The following is a 17,136-nucleotide window of genomic DNA, read 5'->3' on the forward strand; positions in this document are numbered from 1 at the left end:
TGGTGCATGTAAACGTCACACCATGGAAAACGAACTCCATTAATTGTCGACGTATAATGGCTGCCTTTACATTCCACATTCTTACTGATCGTATGGTTTTCTTATACAATTATAATTGTTAAAAATATCTTTTTAAACAATGTCAAGTGATAAACATAATGTACTGAGTTATACTTTTATAGCAGAATTAATTTACTGCATTTTTTCAATTGTGCTTTACACACGTGTGCTTAGAGAAAATTCGGACGACACATAACATTTGAGCATAAAATTGCTTCGTATGGTCGTTAGAACAATATGATATTTAAACAAAGACCATTTCTGACTAATTCTTTATTTCCTGTGTATTAATTTGCTTCCTGTGTATAGCGATTAACAGCGTTCACGACCGCAGGTAGACTGCAAGCCCCAGAGGCTTTCACACCTCTGGTGATTAAGCCCCGCCCTCACCTGAGATTTACCACCCGGTAAAAATGTTCGGCCTTCAACACTTTTATTACTTTGAATTTTAGACATAATTATATTATCTATCATTAGGGCTATATTTCATTCGTAAATATTTGTCAAAGACTTACTATAAACAATAATTAAAGAATTTTAATCTTTTTTACGAACCTCTCACGCATACATTGTATTACACTATGAATGATTGGGCGTCTTCATGTTCATACTTTGTGTCCATGTATATCTGAAGGAGAAGCTTTTATGTAATGACTTTGCTCTTGTTTTCGGGGTTTTAAAAACAAAAACACCTTCTCACCAACGTTTTCTACTCGCTTCGAATTTACACACCATGTTGACATTATGAACTTTTTTTTAATATTAAATGCACTGACTTAGAGTTATCTCCCGTATTTCCTTTGATGAACAGAATATATGACAAATTTTCAATGTATTGAATATTAGTAATATCGTTTCTGAGTTTATTCATGCAAATGTGGTGTTGTTAAAACATAAACTAAAGAGCCTCCCGTGATTTAGCGTGAATGTATTGCGCATGCGCAAGATTGTAAAATCCAAAAAATCCAGATGATTTCCGGATTTTTAAAAGGAATTTTCGTTTATTATTAATAAGCAAAGCCTAACTGAGAAAAAAAAATGGTAATCTGCAGGTACCAATGATGTTTAAAATGACAGCACTCTTCCGATTTCTCGGTATTAAAGCCCAAAAATTTAATATAGTAGCATAGAGATATAGGAAACTGTCATTTTCCGCACTTCGAAGAAGATTTAAAAAAAACTACAATAGCTTTCTTCTCTCAAATTGTTATATATGATCTGTAGACATCTTTCATTTACTATTATGACCTGAAAAGTAAAGTAAAATAACGTTATTTTAAGATTATTTCTTCAAGTAACACAAGTCTATGTCCACGTGTATGATATATCACAAAAATATGAAAAAAAATGAAATTTTCAATAAGTAACTTTGAAAGCAGTTTTCTTGATAACATGTCAGAATCTTTACAGCGATTATACAATAAGTCAGTTTCTATTGCGAAATCGATTGTTTGTGAATGCAAATTATCTAGGAATTTTAAAAAAATTGTAATATCTCTAAATATCCGTAAAATGACATCTATTAGGCTTAAAGAGCCGTTACTGTTTTCAAAGATTCTACTATCATTGGTAATTCCAGGCCTCTTTGCAACAACAAATGCTAGCAAAAGATCTTGGTCACAAATTGCTCTGACGTTAATGGTGAAATGAGTCCTTAAGTTTACCTTTTTAGCTCACCTGAGCTGAAAGCTCAAGTGAGCTATTCTGATCACATTTTGTCCGTCGTCCGTCTGTTCGTCTGTCCGTCCGTCCGTCTGTCCGTCTGTCCGTCTGTAAACTTTTTACATTTTGAACTTCTTCTCTAAAACTGCTTATCCAATTTCAACCAAATTTGGCACAAAGCATCCTTATGGGAGGGCGAATATAAATTGCAAAAATTAAAGTCTGATCTGTATTCAAAGCGGAGAAAACCTTGAAACTGTAGAAAAAGGGGGGTGCATTTTTAAAAATCTTCTTCTCAAGAACTACCGAGGCAAATTCAACGTAGTTTAGCATAAATTATCCTTATGGGAAGGAAAATATAAATTGCAAAAATTAAGTGGTAATTTTGTTTCAAATCGAAGTTATTACGAAAATAATAATAAAGGAAAGGCGTATTTCAATCGGGCTCGGCATCCGGTAAAATGGGTAGGCAAGACTTGGCCTGGGCAAAACAAAAGATTGGCAGTTATTAATCTGCCAATCTCATTAAAATTTCAGGATATTTGATGGACTAGTATATTTGTATTTGCTGTAGATATTGCTGCAAAATAATGCGTATTTGGAATTGACAATTGCCGATCTGCCCTGGCATTTATTTTGCCACGGCCCGGGTTTGCATACCCATTTTACCAAGACTCGTATTCCATACTTCTAAAACGAGGTTCTTTGTTTAAAGCAGCCATGACATTATACGAAAAAGGGTCGATCTGACTATGATGAATTTGCTTGTTGTGCAACAGTTCGCGTATGAAGGGAAGTTTTGAAACATGAAAAATATATTGGTGCCGATTTTGTGAAGTAAATTGAGGCTAAATATTTCAATGCGTTGACAGTTTTCACACATGACGTTGGTGTTAGCTTGTTCTGATTTTCGTTTCGTTTTCATTATTTATGCTTTGTAACCTGGAAACTATCGTCTGTATTTCGTGATTTTTCGTATCCAATCAATCAGAGACTTCGGTAAATCAAACAGTTACGTTAACTGTTTACCTGCGCATATTAAGCAAAGTCTGATGTAGGGGTACTGAAATATTCTCTTTTGAGAAGTGGACAGGCATAGCCTACATCCACGGATGTAGGCTATGCCTGTCCACTTCTCAAAAGAGAATAGTACTGAAATACAATTCATTCTATCGGCAATTCGGCATTATCTTTTGCGTAATGGTAGATTAATGCAATAGGTTTTGTTGAGATGATCGGCATTTTCTCTAGTTTATTCAGTTTAAATAGAGTTTAATATCGCTTACGGAAATATGTAGGTATATCCATGTATATATATATATGATTCATTTCGAAAAAATAAATTGTTTTCTTTATTTGTTATACATGTAGTGCATGTTGTTTACAATTTCTACTTACTAACCATATATGAGTGTTAAGCTTCGAATTATAAGCAAGATACAGAGATTTGCTCACAATTCTATGTTTGAACACAGATCTTAAAAGCTAAAGATTAAAAAAGTATAAAAAAAATTGTCAATATTTATTACGAAAATTTTCAAAATCTGTTCTTCCAGAAACCCACTAATGCTTATTGAATTGTAAACTTAACCTTTTTAGCTCACCTGAGGATGGGACCACAATGGGGGGTCGAAGTTTAACATGAATATATAGAGTAACTCTTAAGAAATCTTCTTCTCAGAAACTGATCAGCCAGGAAAGCTGAAACTTGTGTGGAAGCATCTTCAGGTAGTGTAGATTCAAAGATGTGAAAATCATGACCCCTGGGGGTAGGGTGGGGCCACAATGGAGGGTCGAAGTTTAACATATGAATATAAAAAGTAAATCTTTAAAAATCTTCTTCTCATAAACTAATCGGCCAGGAAAGCTGACACTTGTGTGGATGCATCCTTAGGTAGTGAAGATTCAAATTTGTGAAAATCATGACCCCCGAGGGTAGGGAGGGGCCACAATAGGGGATCGACGTTTTACATAGGAATATATACAGTAAATCTTTAAAAATCTTCTTCTCAGAAAATAATCAGACAGGAAAGCTGACACTTGTGTGGATGCATCCTCGGGTAGTGTAAATTTTAAAGTTGTGAAAATCATGACCCCCGGGGGTAGGGTGGGGCCACAATTGGGGATCGAAGTTTAACATAGGAATATATACAGTAAATCTTTAAAAATCTTCTTCTCAGAAACTATTTCGCCGGCAAAGCTGGAACTTGTGTGGAAGCATCCTCAGGTAGTGTAGATTCAAAGTTGTGAAAATCATGGCCCCTAGTGGTAGGTTGGGGCCACAATGGGGGATCGAAGTTTAACATATGATTATATACAGTAAATCTTCTTCTCAGAAACTAATTAGCCAGGAAAGCTAAAACTTGTGTGGAAGCATACTCAGGTAGTGTAGATTCAAATTTGTAAAAAAATCATGACCCCGGGGGGTAGGTTTGGGCCACAATGGGAGGTCGATGTTTTACATAGGAATAAACAGAGTTATTCTTTAAAAATCTTCTTCTCAGAAACTAATCAGCCAGGAAAGCTGAAACTTGTGTGAAAGCATCCTCAGGTAGTGTAGATTCAAAGTTGTGAAAATAATGATCCCCAGGGGTAGGGTGGGGCCACAATGGGGGGGGGTCAAAGTTTAACAAAGGAATATATAGGGTAAATCTTTAAAAATCTTCTCAAAAACTAATCAGCCAGATGATTCTTTATAATTGTTAAGACTTTGGCCCCAGGACAATTCTTTGGCCTCACGAGAAGGTTCAGAGTTTAATGTACGTTTATATCCCATATATAAACTATTGTTAGGGATCTTTTTTAGATCTGCAATACTCAACAAATGATATGACTATAAAATCATCCTGTTAGAAAAGGGACTAATGATTATAAACATAAGAATATCCAGGGGAAAATGGATTTTATTTATACAGGATTTACATGAATTATTGTACATTGTCCAGATAGTTTGTATTATGACTCCATTGAGCTGATTTTATCATACCTCTTGTTCCTCAGGTGAGCGATGTGGCCCATGGGCCTCTTGTTTTTTTAATTTCGACCTCTCAGGTAATAGAATGGGAACACGTGTACAATCTGTTGCACCAACTATTTCCTGAATACCGCTGTGATTCAGAAATTGTTTTGAATTTCTTGTAGTTTATTTTCTTATGGAATGCAACATATTTTTGCAATATGATGCAAGTGCACGATACACCGGCTTAACAATGCATGAAGCAAAACTTCAAAAAAATCTTCTGAAACTCTGAGAAAATACCCAGTGCAATAAAACCGTAAATGAAATAGTAATTGGTTTAGAATTGATGTCGATGAAGTTTTTTTCGATAGCTTCTTTTCTTTTCGCTCCTGATATTCCCCAAATTACTTTTAAAAGTGCAATTACATATTCTTTTCTTTGACAAAATCTATCAATAAATTCCTCCTCGGTATTATATAAATGGTTTATTTAATCTCCTTCACTTTCTCTCTCCGAATACTTTGGATTCACCAGTATTTGTTGATTAGCACTTTTCGTGTATTTATTTTGTTGAAGTGATCCACACACTAAATTGAATATTCATTAAAGTGCAATTTCTAAAAGCATATTGTATTGATTGAATCAATTGCCATGTTTTTCCTTGCAATTGTGATTTTTTTTAACCACAAGAATTGATGCCCACAATTAATATTTAAACTTTTGTCAACCTCATAAAAAAAGTAGTCCATCTACTATGGTTTCATCAATATTCTTTGAATACCAGTTTTCGTTGTAAAGTTGATCTACGTAATTTAATGTCCATTGAAGTACAATTTCTATTAACATTTAGTATTGATAGGGTCATTGGCCACGAATTTACGTGTCCTTGAAACTGTGATTTTCACTATATCCACGAAAATTGATACCCTTGAATATTAATAAAACCACAGTATTTTAAATATCCATTTAAACCTACCAAATACCTGATTGAGAGTAAACCTAACTTCTGAGCACTATTTACATAAATCAGAAAGGTATGCAAGTGAATTGATATATTTGAACTTAACTTAAGCCTATATCATCTTGATCCAGGCTTAATTGCCATAATACCAGTGAGCTTTCTAGTGTAATGTTATATATGTTGCTCTTAATTGCACATTCTATAATGCCATGTCTTCTTTTCCTCATTGGACGGGGGGGGGGGGGGGGGGTGTCTTAGCATAATAAACTAAATCGAACTATTGATACAACAGAATCTAATGAGAATTTAATGTGATTAAATTTTTTGAGGGTTAATATATCATCCATGTATATCTTTGAAATGCAACTCTTGAAATATATTATTTTTTATATCCCTAGCTGTCAATGTGATATTTTCTTTTAGATAAGCTTAAATGTATATTGAAATTTAAAAACGATCAATAGCATTTTACTTATTCTTACCGATTAACAAAATAATCATTACGCGATATTGTATACGGCTACTGATGCTGATAGGGCGTATGAATCAATTGCAAGTCCACGTGAAGACGAGATTTCAGGTATTTCATACAATGGCACTCTCATATTGATTTTTTTAGAATATCTAAAATCCAATTCAAAACTTTTTAAGCATTGGAACTTTATAGCTGTATTCAATTTTTTTTCCGAAAGCGAAACCTACAGATATGACTTCTTTTTTTAAGTTTCTGACAATTATTTTCTATTCGTTTGTGCTAAAGTTAAATTTTTGTTTATCGTGTGAGGCATTTTATTCGGTCATTCCTGAAATAGAAAATAAGGTTGGAACAACACATTTGTTACAAGAAGCTAAGGCATCCTCACTCTCATTTTGTGGATCTTTGTGTATCAACAGCTGCAACTGCTTTGGGTATAATCGTCAAAAGGAACAATGTCGATTACATGTAATTTGTGATGTTGGTAACATGTCTGTTACAGACGCTGGATGGAGGTACTATCGTGTATCTCGTGAAGGTATGGAAAATATATTCATATAATATTTTTAAAAAATCACTGCACATGCATTTGACATATCAAATATAAATAAAATAATAAAATATTTCAATCTCTGGCGGTCTTTTCTAAATTAAATACTCAAAGGCATTACTACTAACTATTTTATAAAGGTTTTTTTTAATCTATATGATTCTGTCGTTATCTCTGCGAATAATTTCAGCAGTATTCGTAAAAGACATTATTAGAGAATTTGGGTTAGGGGGACAGTGACATGTAGATCAGAACATTGTATTGTAACAGATTGTTATCGAGAGTATTAAAAAAGTTACTCTGGAATGTGAAAGATGGAAACTTTACTTTCCTTTATTCCCTGGCACAATACATTTAAATATAGTGACAATTCTGTAACATAAAACTAAAAGTTTTTAGCTCACCTGAGCCAAAGGCTCAAGTGAGCTTTTCTGATCACAATTTGTCCGTTGTCTGTCGTTGTCGTTGTCGTCGTCGTCGTTGTTAACTTTTCACATTTTCATCTTCTTCTTAAGAACCACTGGGCAGATTTCAACCAATTTTGGCACAAAGCACCACTAGGTGAAGGGGATTCAAATTTGTTCAAATGAAGGGCCACGCCCTCTTTAAAGGGGAGATAACTGAGAATTATTGAAAATTTGTTGGTATTTTTCAAAAATCTTCTCAAAAACTATTTGGCCTGAAAAGTTAAAACTTGTGTGGAGGCATCCTCAGGTAGTGTAGATTCAAGTTTGTTCAAATCATGGTCCCCGGGGGTAGGGTGGGGCCACATTTGGGGGATCAAGTTTTACATAGGAATATATAGAGAAAATCTTTAAAAATCTTTTTCTCAAAAACTATTAGGCCAGGAAAGCTCAAATTTGAGTGGAAGCATCCTCAGATAGTGTAGATTCAAGTTTGTTCAAATCATGGTCCCCGGGGGTAGGGTGGGGCCAAAATCGGGGGATCAAGTTTTACATAGGAATATATAGAGAAAATCTATAAAAATCTTCTTCTCAAAAACAATTAGGCCAGAAAAGATCAAATTAAAATGGAAGCATCCTCAGAAAGTGTAGATTCAAGTTTGTTCAAATCATAGTCCCTGGGGGTAGGGTGGGGCCACAATGGGGGATACATTTTTATACATAGAGAAAATCTCTAAAAAATCTCCTTCTCAAAAACTATTTGGCCAGGAAAGCCCAAATCTGAGTGAGAGCATTTCCAAATCCTATAGATTCAAGTTTGGTAAAATAATAGTCCAGTGGTATGATGAGGCCACAGTGGGGGATGAACTTACATAGGAATATATAGAGAAAATCTTTAAAAATCTTCTTTTTAAAGACCATTTGGCCAGAAAAGCTTTAATTTGTGTAGAGGCATCCTCGGGGAGTGTAAATTCAAAATCACAGTCCCTAGTGGTAGGGTGGGGCCGTGATGGTGGTTTGAATTTTTGCATAGGAATATATAGAGAAAATCTTTAAAAATATTCTGGGAAAGTTTTTCGGTCCAAAACTCAGTACTTAGTGTGAAAGCACAGGTTATGCAGATATAAGTTTGATGAAACCATGATACCCTAGAGAAAAGTGGGGCCACAAAAAGGGGGTGGGGTATATAGGAATAGAGAAAACTCTTTTTACAGGTACAACAACAAAAGGGGCTTGGTATTTACCAAAAGAAAGAGGTGGATAAAAATTGGCAGATTTTCAATTTTTTTTTTTAGCAAGATCTACTGTACTTAGTTGTCAAGATATTTTGATACTGTAATGCTAATTTGATCAGAATTAAGGCAATTGTTGCTCAGGTGAGCGATGTGGCCCCTGGGCCTCTTGTTATTACTAGCTCTGGTGGGTCTTTAGGCGTTTATGTAACTGATGATGATAATGACACGGCTTATGGAATTTCGCAGATGAAAAGTCAACAAATAACAGACATTAAAGGACACCTTTCATTTATCTATAGAATCATAAAATATTTCAATTTCTGACGGTCTTTTCTGAATTTAAAAATACTCATAGGCATAACTACTAAATGTTTTATAAAGGGTATGATTCTGTCGTCTTTATAGTCTTTGTATAACAACCCTCTGGCAAAACTATATCGTATTTTTGGTAGGCTGTGTATATTTATCTAAAGAGAGTGTGTATTTGCACATGGCGGGTATGTTGCTGTGTCGAGAATATACAATGAACTCCATAGAAACATAAACACGTATATATACAGTCATATTCTCTCTACTAATTTAGATGTATTCTAAAGTGGTAGCACAATACGTTAGCTTTTATAAAAAAAAAAAAAATAAAGATCGTTTGTTTCCTCAAAATAACAATTTTTTCCCAAATAAACATGATTAAATAAACCAATTTATTTCATGAAATGCAATCATTAATACATATCCTCCAAAACAGTTTCGCAATTGCTCAGATATTAAATACGCTAGGATATGACAATATTAAAAGGCTGCATTGTGAAAGGGGGGGGGGCAAGGCAATATATGTTGAAATAATTTTGTCATCGCTTTTAAAATTATGATTTGATTTTAGTTTGGGTTTTAATATAATAGCTTTACATATACATATCAAACAAGTCTGGTGTTAAAAAAAAGAAGAAAAAATCATCGTTACATGCATTAATGATAATTTCTAAGATGGACTTTTTTAATATCAAAATTAATGCCTATTGTTGGTTTTTACTTTAATATCTTGGATTCAATGGACATACCTAAAAGAAACTTCCATCGTTTACTTCTATAAGAAAATAAAAATGTTCCTGTCTTCTGCTTCACTTGGCTAAAACTTCCACTATCAACAATAAAGTAATAACAATACTTTTTGCGTCGTTTCTTTACTTAGCCAAAGACTGTCTGGCGCTGTTCCAGACTGGACACACTTGTTCCGGTGTATACACAATTTACCCGACAGGAGGCGCTAAAACTGATGTCGTCTGCGATATGAAAATAATGGGAGGAGGCTGGACAGTAAGTTTTTTTTCATTAAAACAATAAAACACAACATTGAATTGTGTAGTTTCTTTTGTCGTTTGGCTGTGAATAGCACATTAAATACAAAGCTTCTATCGCCCGAGGGCAAAGAAATACATGAATCGAATGATAACACAAAACTGATCATGCTGACAGTTCCAACTATATAGATAAATAGTATTCTCTTTTATTGGTTGTCATATATATTTCTACAAACATCAGATTTGGAAATCATAACTTAAATACATAAGTCTTGATGTACTCTGATGCAAATTTTTTATTAACTTACTGCATTGATGATGACTACAAAACTATTAAGTTAAAAAGAATACAGTTAGTACAATTTCTATTTTCAGGTTTCAAAATCTCTGATTTTGTAAAATAGTATTTTCTTTCCCAATTTCATAGCTTATTCAGAATCGTTTTGATGGGTCTGAAAATTTCAACAGGAACTGGGCCGATTATAAGAATGGATTTGGGTCGTCTGTCGGTGAATACTGGATTGGTGAGCGTTTATTCCGATTGTTCATGTATTGTTCAAATCGTTTATATAATTAAAAATCGTACTAGTAAATAATTGTGGTTTTTTTAAGCTTTACGACATATTTTGCTTGTCTAAAATGTATTCAATTTAATCAAACAATATTTCCAGCATTCAAGAATGTTTTCTAGTTGACTTAACTAATTTGTGAAAAGTAGTGTTATATAAACATAGTCTATGATAAAGAGTATTACATTACGAGGACAAGTATTTCATTTATGTATTTGTAGGTAATGACGTCATTCACGAATTGACGAAAAACTCCAGCTCATTGTACATTTCAATCACCCTTAATAACGGAACAACTTTTTTTGAACTGTACGAAATATTCTCAATTTCGAGTGAAGCTGATAATTACAGGCTTTTTATAGGAGGACAGGCCACTGGAACTCTCGGTATGTTATCACTCACTATAACGAACGTGACTTTATAAACTCTATCTCTAAAAGTTGAAGTTGAAAATCTCTAAAATATAACAACGAAGGCAGAAAAGTAGTTATTTAAATTGTCGATGTAAGCAACTCTTATCCTTTTATTATTCGTGAAAGGCCTCTAGAAATAGTTTGTTTGGGTGAGGAAATGTGTTGATTTTTTATATAACCGTTTTTGAATAAACCTTTTTGCCCGTTTGTATTATGATACCAAACCAGAGGTTTAAAAATTCACCATGAAATAGAGAACTTTTTTTTTTTTTTTTTTTAATGATTTTATTTGAAATTACATACAAATTGCTTGAGGTAATACCTCCGCAGAGGCCCTTTTTGTATACCTGACCTGGGGTGCCAGGGGCCCCCTGGATCGGTAACTATGTAGCAAAAAAAATGAGGATACCTTATACATTTATATTTTTACAAAGTAAAGTTAATAAAGTGAAGTATTATAATTATAATTATAGTAGATCATACACATATCTAACTTAACAGTGCGAATTTATCATTTTTTTCTTATGTAAAGATTTATTGAAAAAAAAATATATGAAAACAATTCTAAATGGAGAACTTAGATAACCTCTAACATACTTATATCACAGATTTTCAATGTCAGGAGACAAAGAATTGGTCCACCTATAGGAAAAAAGAATTTACAGTTTTATAGTATAAAATATATTACGTATTGAAAAGCTAGTTATGGGAGCGTGGATGATCAAATTCAGCTTTTAAAAACATGTATTGTCACTACGGAACACGTCCAGAACAGCTGTCGATTTGTGCTTTACTCCTGCATTTCAAATACATTAAACTGCATATAATTCGTCAAGTAGGCTGCTCACAACTGTTAACTCGTCTTTCACAAAAGGAAACATTTAAACTTCCAAGTGCTTCTTAACATTTTTTTAAAAACAAATCCATTGTCTTTTGCCATTACATAGTTCCTTCCAATGAAAGCTTATGCTAACAAAACACGAATGCATGTATAATCTTTTCTTTAGCATTCTCATGCATTTTGCTGTTGAATCTATGTTTTCCTGAGCAAACCCCGTATTTGTATAACTCTCGCTATATATGCTGCATGACGGTATGCGACCCCATTTTCTAGTCATTGTCATTGAGCCCAATCTATAGTTCTTAGCTCAGATTTGTCCGCTGTCTGTTGTAGGCGTCGTTGTCGTAAACTTTATTACATTTTCATCTTCTTCTTCAGAACAGCTGGGCCGATTTTAACCTAACTTTGCACAAAGGATCACCTAATGAAGGGGATTAACGTTTGTTTAAATTAAAGTCCAAATTTGTTGGTATTTAAAAAAAATTTTCTCTCAAAAAGCACATAGCAAGAAAAGCTAGAAATTGTGCGGAAACATCATCAGGTAGTGTGGATTCATATTTCTTCAAATCCTGGTCGACTGGGGGTAGGGTGGGGCCACAATGGGTGGATGTCTGTTTACATAGGAATATATAGAGAAAATCTTTAAAAAGCTTCTTCTTGAAAACTATTAGGCCAAAAAAGCTCAAATAAGTATGAAGGCATTATTTCAACAGAATAGAATAACAAACACGTGTTGGCAGTTTTTTGTCATGGCTTTACTTTAGTATAATAATAAATGGCAAAGAATACAATATATAGAATAAGACTTCAATGAACAATGAATTGAGGTATCAATGGTTAAACAACGGTCACAACAAAAATGATCAATGAAGTTTGATAAATGTTCAATTTGGTTAAATGACAAAAATTCAATGTCAGTCAATGTATTATGCACAATGGCCTACGCAGACTTTTTCAATAGTATATGACGAAGAAAAACAATGACAAAATGACGGAAGCCCATATTATTGGCCAGAGACACTGGAAATAAACAGAATCTGCGGCGGGGCTTCATGCAAAATTCGGCCATATGTACGAAAGCATCAAGATGACTTGCATAATGGTTGCGGACATCCGCCACAAGCGGGCAAATTTTGCACATGCCATGACAAAACTGCTTCATGAATGTAAAGGAGGAAAAGTGTCAAGGTTTTCAAGCAATATTTTGTAAAAGCCAGATTGAATACCGTTCAAAAATAAAGATTGAGCACAATCAGAGAGATGAGTGCCATCAGGGTATAAATTTGAGTTGCATTTTTGTAAATCTGGGTAATTGATATAGCCCCCATGTCTAGCATTGACGAAGTTTGACATGGAACTGTTGATCCTAATTAACGCGTGCTTTTTCTGCTGCTATGTGCGAGAATATATGACGGTAATATTTTCTTGGCAAGATCTGTGACCAAATAATTCTACAATTTGGCCGCATAGAGTGGATATTGGCAACTGTCAGTTTCATGTATTTTTGAAGGCGACGGAAGGACATAGTACCAATACTGTTACCCCCACAATGATTCATTAGTACATCTGGATAACCAAACTGTTGGACTAGATCACGAAAGCCTGGCTCAACGTCCTCCCACACCATTCCTTTCTTGCCAAACCACCTTATGGAAATATTGTGAGGCTCCAGATGTAGGTCCTGATTTTTGTAATTGGTAAATGAGTACTGATAGGCGTAGCAGATCAAGGATGAACCCATTATCGATACTGTAGTAGGGGTACCTGCAAACTTAGCATACTATTAGAAAACAGTATTATTTTGTGTTGCGAGGTACATGTACTTATATTCGAATGCATAAATAAACGGCATTCGATTTCCAACGGCCTTTGATCTTAATTTCTTCTTCAGGTATACCCTGTAGAAACACATGCGTTGCACTACCAATGCGAAATGAATGGGATTTAAAAGATGTGGTATCCAGACCAATGAATTTTATTGTTTTGTGTAGGATTGAAGTAAACTGATATGATGTTAGGGGTTTTGCATTCAAGTGGCAGAAGAATGGGCCTGAAACATTAGGTCTTATTGATAGGTATTGATTCAAATGAGTAAATAATGTTGTTGTTTGTGTGTTTAGAGGTATTTGGATTGTGGCACACTTGCCCAGTTGGTCAGTATTAGAGTCCTTAATCTGAACCATGATTTCAGAGTCTAATAAATGAATGTCAGTCTCAAGTAACACCACTGCATTCCTACTCGACACAGTAAATTCACTCACTCTCAGCAATGCAAAGAAGGCTAGTTCAAATGCGGTTGCAAACAGTGTAGTTTCATAAGAGTTAGCACAAACAGAAGACAATGCAGTAACAAGTTGGCCTAACAGGGGTAAAGTTATTGGTGCTCTAATATCTTTGGAGGGATTCAAGCGATGCATTCCCTCGAGCATCTTTTTGACGATAAATGATTTTGTATGGTCAGTGTGGCCTTGCAATTGGAGCTGATAGCTTATACCGCTAATATAACATCTTGCAGTTGAATATGAAATGGAGTTTGATGCTAAGTATGCAATATAATTAACTAACTGGTGGACTGGTGGTGGCCAAAGTAGCGGTAAGGAAAATTTATTACGAAATGTACCAAATGACTCGAGACCGCGCTGGTGTGTATCAGCTGTGTTTTAAGCTATGGCAGCAGATAAAATCGCATCTACGTGGGGTCTAAGAGGTTGAATAATTCCGTCGGGATCTGTGTAGGCTGAATGTCTGCATTCGGAGCAAGTGTTCTGAACTTTGTCCACTGAAAACGATAGATAGAGTATTTGGTTTATAATTCCTTCTTACTGTCGTTAAACATCGGATAAGCGAAATTTTTAAAATTATGTGCGTGATGGGTTTTCATACATACTCGAATGGGTTTCGGGTCACGTGGTCAGGTAATATAAATAGTAGGACCATGCAGTGGCGTGGCACTCTAAGCTCGCTCGCTAGTAGTAGTAGTTAAAATGGCTGCAGATGACATGGAAAGTGTTGATTTAGGACTATAAAACGAAGAGGCAGTTTAGTTATTTAGTTCCTAATTAAACAAAGCACTCGAAAAGCAGAGTAATTTAATTGTGAATACCTTAACGGGGCTCACTGAGCAACTTGCAAAAAACAGTACGGTGAGCAGTGCTGCGCACGTGGCAGAGACTAAACGCTAGCGAGCAGCGTACCTATGTAGTACTTGTTGGTTTTATTCATTTAGCACTTTATTGTTTAATATTCGGACGAACGTAGTGAGGGAGAATATAATTAAAATTAAAACCTAATCACAGAAGTTATTTTACCGATACATGTATTTACTAAAACTCTGTTTTTGACTAAAGGTAATCGGATGAGTCAAATACCAGCAGGGGATGATATCAATGGAGCAATGTTCTGTACACTGGACAGAGACAATGACAACCATATTAACGGCCATTGTGCCAGGGATCACTCTGGAGGATGGTGGTTCAATATCTGTCACGACGCCTACCTGAATGGACCGTACGGATCGCCATCTTGGAATCAACCTTGGTACCCTCTATTAAGCACGGGGGAAATGATTCAGAAAACATCTATGATGATCAGGCGAAGCTAATCTGCTAAATAAACAAGAAAGAAAGGAAGTAAGAGAGAGTTTTCGACTGTTATCGGCAACAGTTTCCTCAATATCACGAATTTAAAAAAACTCTCATAGTATAATAATTATATAGTGATATTAAATTTAATACTTTTTAGATGTTTTAAATATCCAACGTTTCGAAGTATTAGATTGTTTATAGCAAAATGACATTGCTAATTAATGATACATTTATATCGCAAGTTAAATTTACATCCAACATGTATGTTTCTCTCCATTTCTTACTGAAATTTATTGTATTTCATAGCTCAGAAAACCTACAGGACTGAACTCTCCATGCCATTTTTATCAATGGTTGAAACCATCAGCAACCTAAGAAAAAATCACGGACTGCACGAAATATTCATGATCATCTCTGACTCAAATTCCCACAAAAGACTATTTTGCTGCTTCTGTTATCTAACGTTTTGATGTACATTTACAATTTTTTAGTTAATATTTCTTACTTTTTACGAACAATGTATTAGTAATTAGTATTGTTTTAAAGAAAGAATGTAAATATAATTATTTAAGGCCTTTTGATGATTCATGAAAGTAACATAACCCGATATTGCGTTTTTTCAGTAATGTAGCCACCTTCATATTCCGCATGAATCACCCAAGAAAGCGGAATTTTTTTAAACAACGGCATAATGGAATCCATAATCCTTATCGACAATTTATTAGGAGATTCATTAATAATAGGACATTCTGAATCCATCGACCTCTAATGATATAGTATCCTTTAACTATATATATATATATATATATATATATATATATATATATATATATATATATATATATATATATATATATATATATATATATCTATATATCTATCTATCTATCTATATCTATATCTATCTATATATCTATATCTATCTATATCTATCTATATATATATATATATATATATATATATATATAAGTTGCATTAGTGTCAACACCCTGACCCCTAATGGAATAATTGTATCGTTAACAAACTACCAAGTCGTCCAATTATGATACAATTTCAAAATTATATCATTAACTGTTAAATTACATTCACCAATTAATAATGATATTAGAGAAAAACACAAAAAGGTACATCGTTGACTTACAATGATATAAGTTTATTGCATTAGAGGATGAATTTCATGTATCAACCTCAAATAAACAAACACCGCTTAGTGATACAAATCATTATCAATTATCAATTGCAACCCCTAATTCTAAATTATTGCATTCATACTGTAGTTGAAATCAACCGCTAATGATAAATCTCCGCTTAATAATACAATTCTATCATTAAGCGGTGCATACGCACATCAGACCTAACGCGTAATGAAGCAAGCCAAAAGCTACATGGTCAACCTCTAATGATACAAACTTTTATATCATTAAGCGTTGCACTTGCTCTCCTAATAATATAATAGTATTTCTTAATATTATACAATATAAGTAAATGCTATATACATTTATAAAACTATCAAAATCGCATATTATATCATAGACCCCCCCCCCCCCTCCACTCACATACTCGTGTGTATGCGTCCTTGGACTGTAACCAAAACCTTTACTAAAGAGAGTATTAAATATAACATTCTTTTAAAACAATTACCATTGTACATGTATGTAATCGAATTGCGTATGCCTATAAGTCTAATTGAAATACTATTGATTGTTAAAGATTTCCAAACTAATTCCTTATAACAATAATTTAAATGGTAGAACATATTTGAGTAGAGATAGGTTTTCGCAGTTTTTTTTATTTAATGCACCACAGATTTCAAAATAGCATTTTATGTCCTTAAGAAAATGATTAGAAAATGTGATTATTTTAAACCCGTTAAATGATAGCACCAATGATACATTAACACCTAATATGTATGTTTTGAACCTCTTAATCTATAAATGCTGGGACAGGTTACCAAATTGGGATCTTTGTCACAGAATTACATATTTGTTTTGATTTTCAAGAATTACACTTAGAAATGAGTGTCGATTCGGTTGATGTCACAGTTTCCAGAATCAACCCCGGCTGTCCTGTCCGTGTCTGCTTCTCCTTTTCAACAAGAGGTTTGCCAGCCTTGTCTGCTCCTCTT

The 17,136-nt window shown here is 34.1% G+C and overlaps 1 protein-coding gene across 1 annotated transcript; it reads left to right on the forward strand.

The window, feature by feature from the left end:
* The first annotated feature begins 6,314 nt into the window (after positions 1 to 6,314).
* LOC128178105 (ficolin-1-like) lies at positions 6,315 to 15,574 on the forward strand. Its single transcript, XM_052845116.1, has 6 exons — positions 6,315 to 6,655; positions 9,496 to 9,620; positions 10,032 to 10,128; positions 10,395 to 10,559; positions 14,775 to 15,056; positions 15,318 to 15,574. The coding sequence occupies exons 1-5, from the start codon at positions 6,349 to 6,351 to the stop codon at positions 15,026 to 15,028; spliced, it is 948 nt and encodes a 315-aa protein (XP_052701076.1). The 5' UTR covers positions 6,315 to 6,348; the 3' UTR covers positions 15,029 to 15,056; positions 15,318 to 15,574.
* Positions 15,575 to 17,136: the final 1,562 nt, after the last annotated feature.

Source organism: Crassostrea angulata, chromosome 3 (assembly GCF_025612915.1).
Source record: "Crassostrea angulata isolate pt1a10 chromosome 3, ASM2561291v2, whole genome shotgun sequence".
NCBI classification, from domain to species: Eukaryota; Metazoa; Mollusca; class Bivalvia; order Ostreida; family Ostreidae; genus Magallana; species Magallana angulata.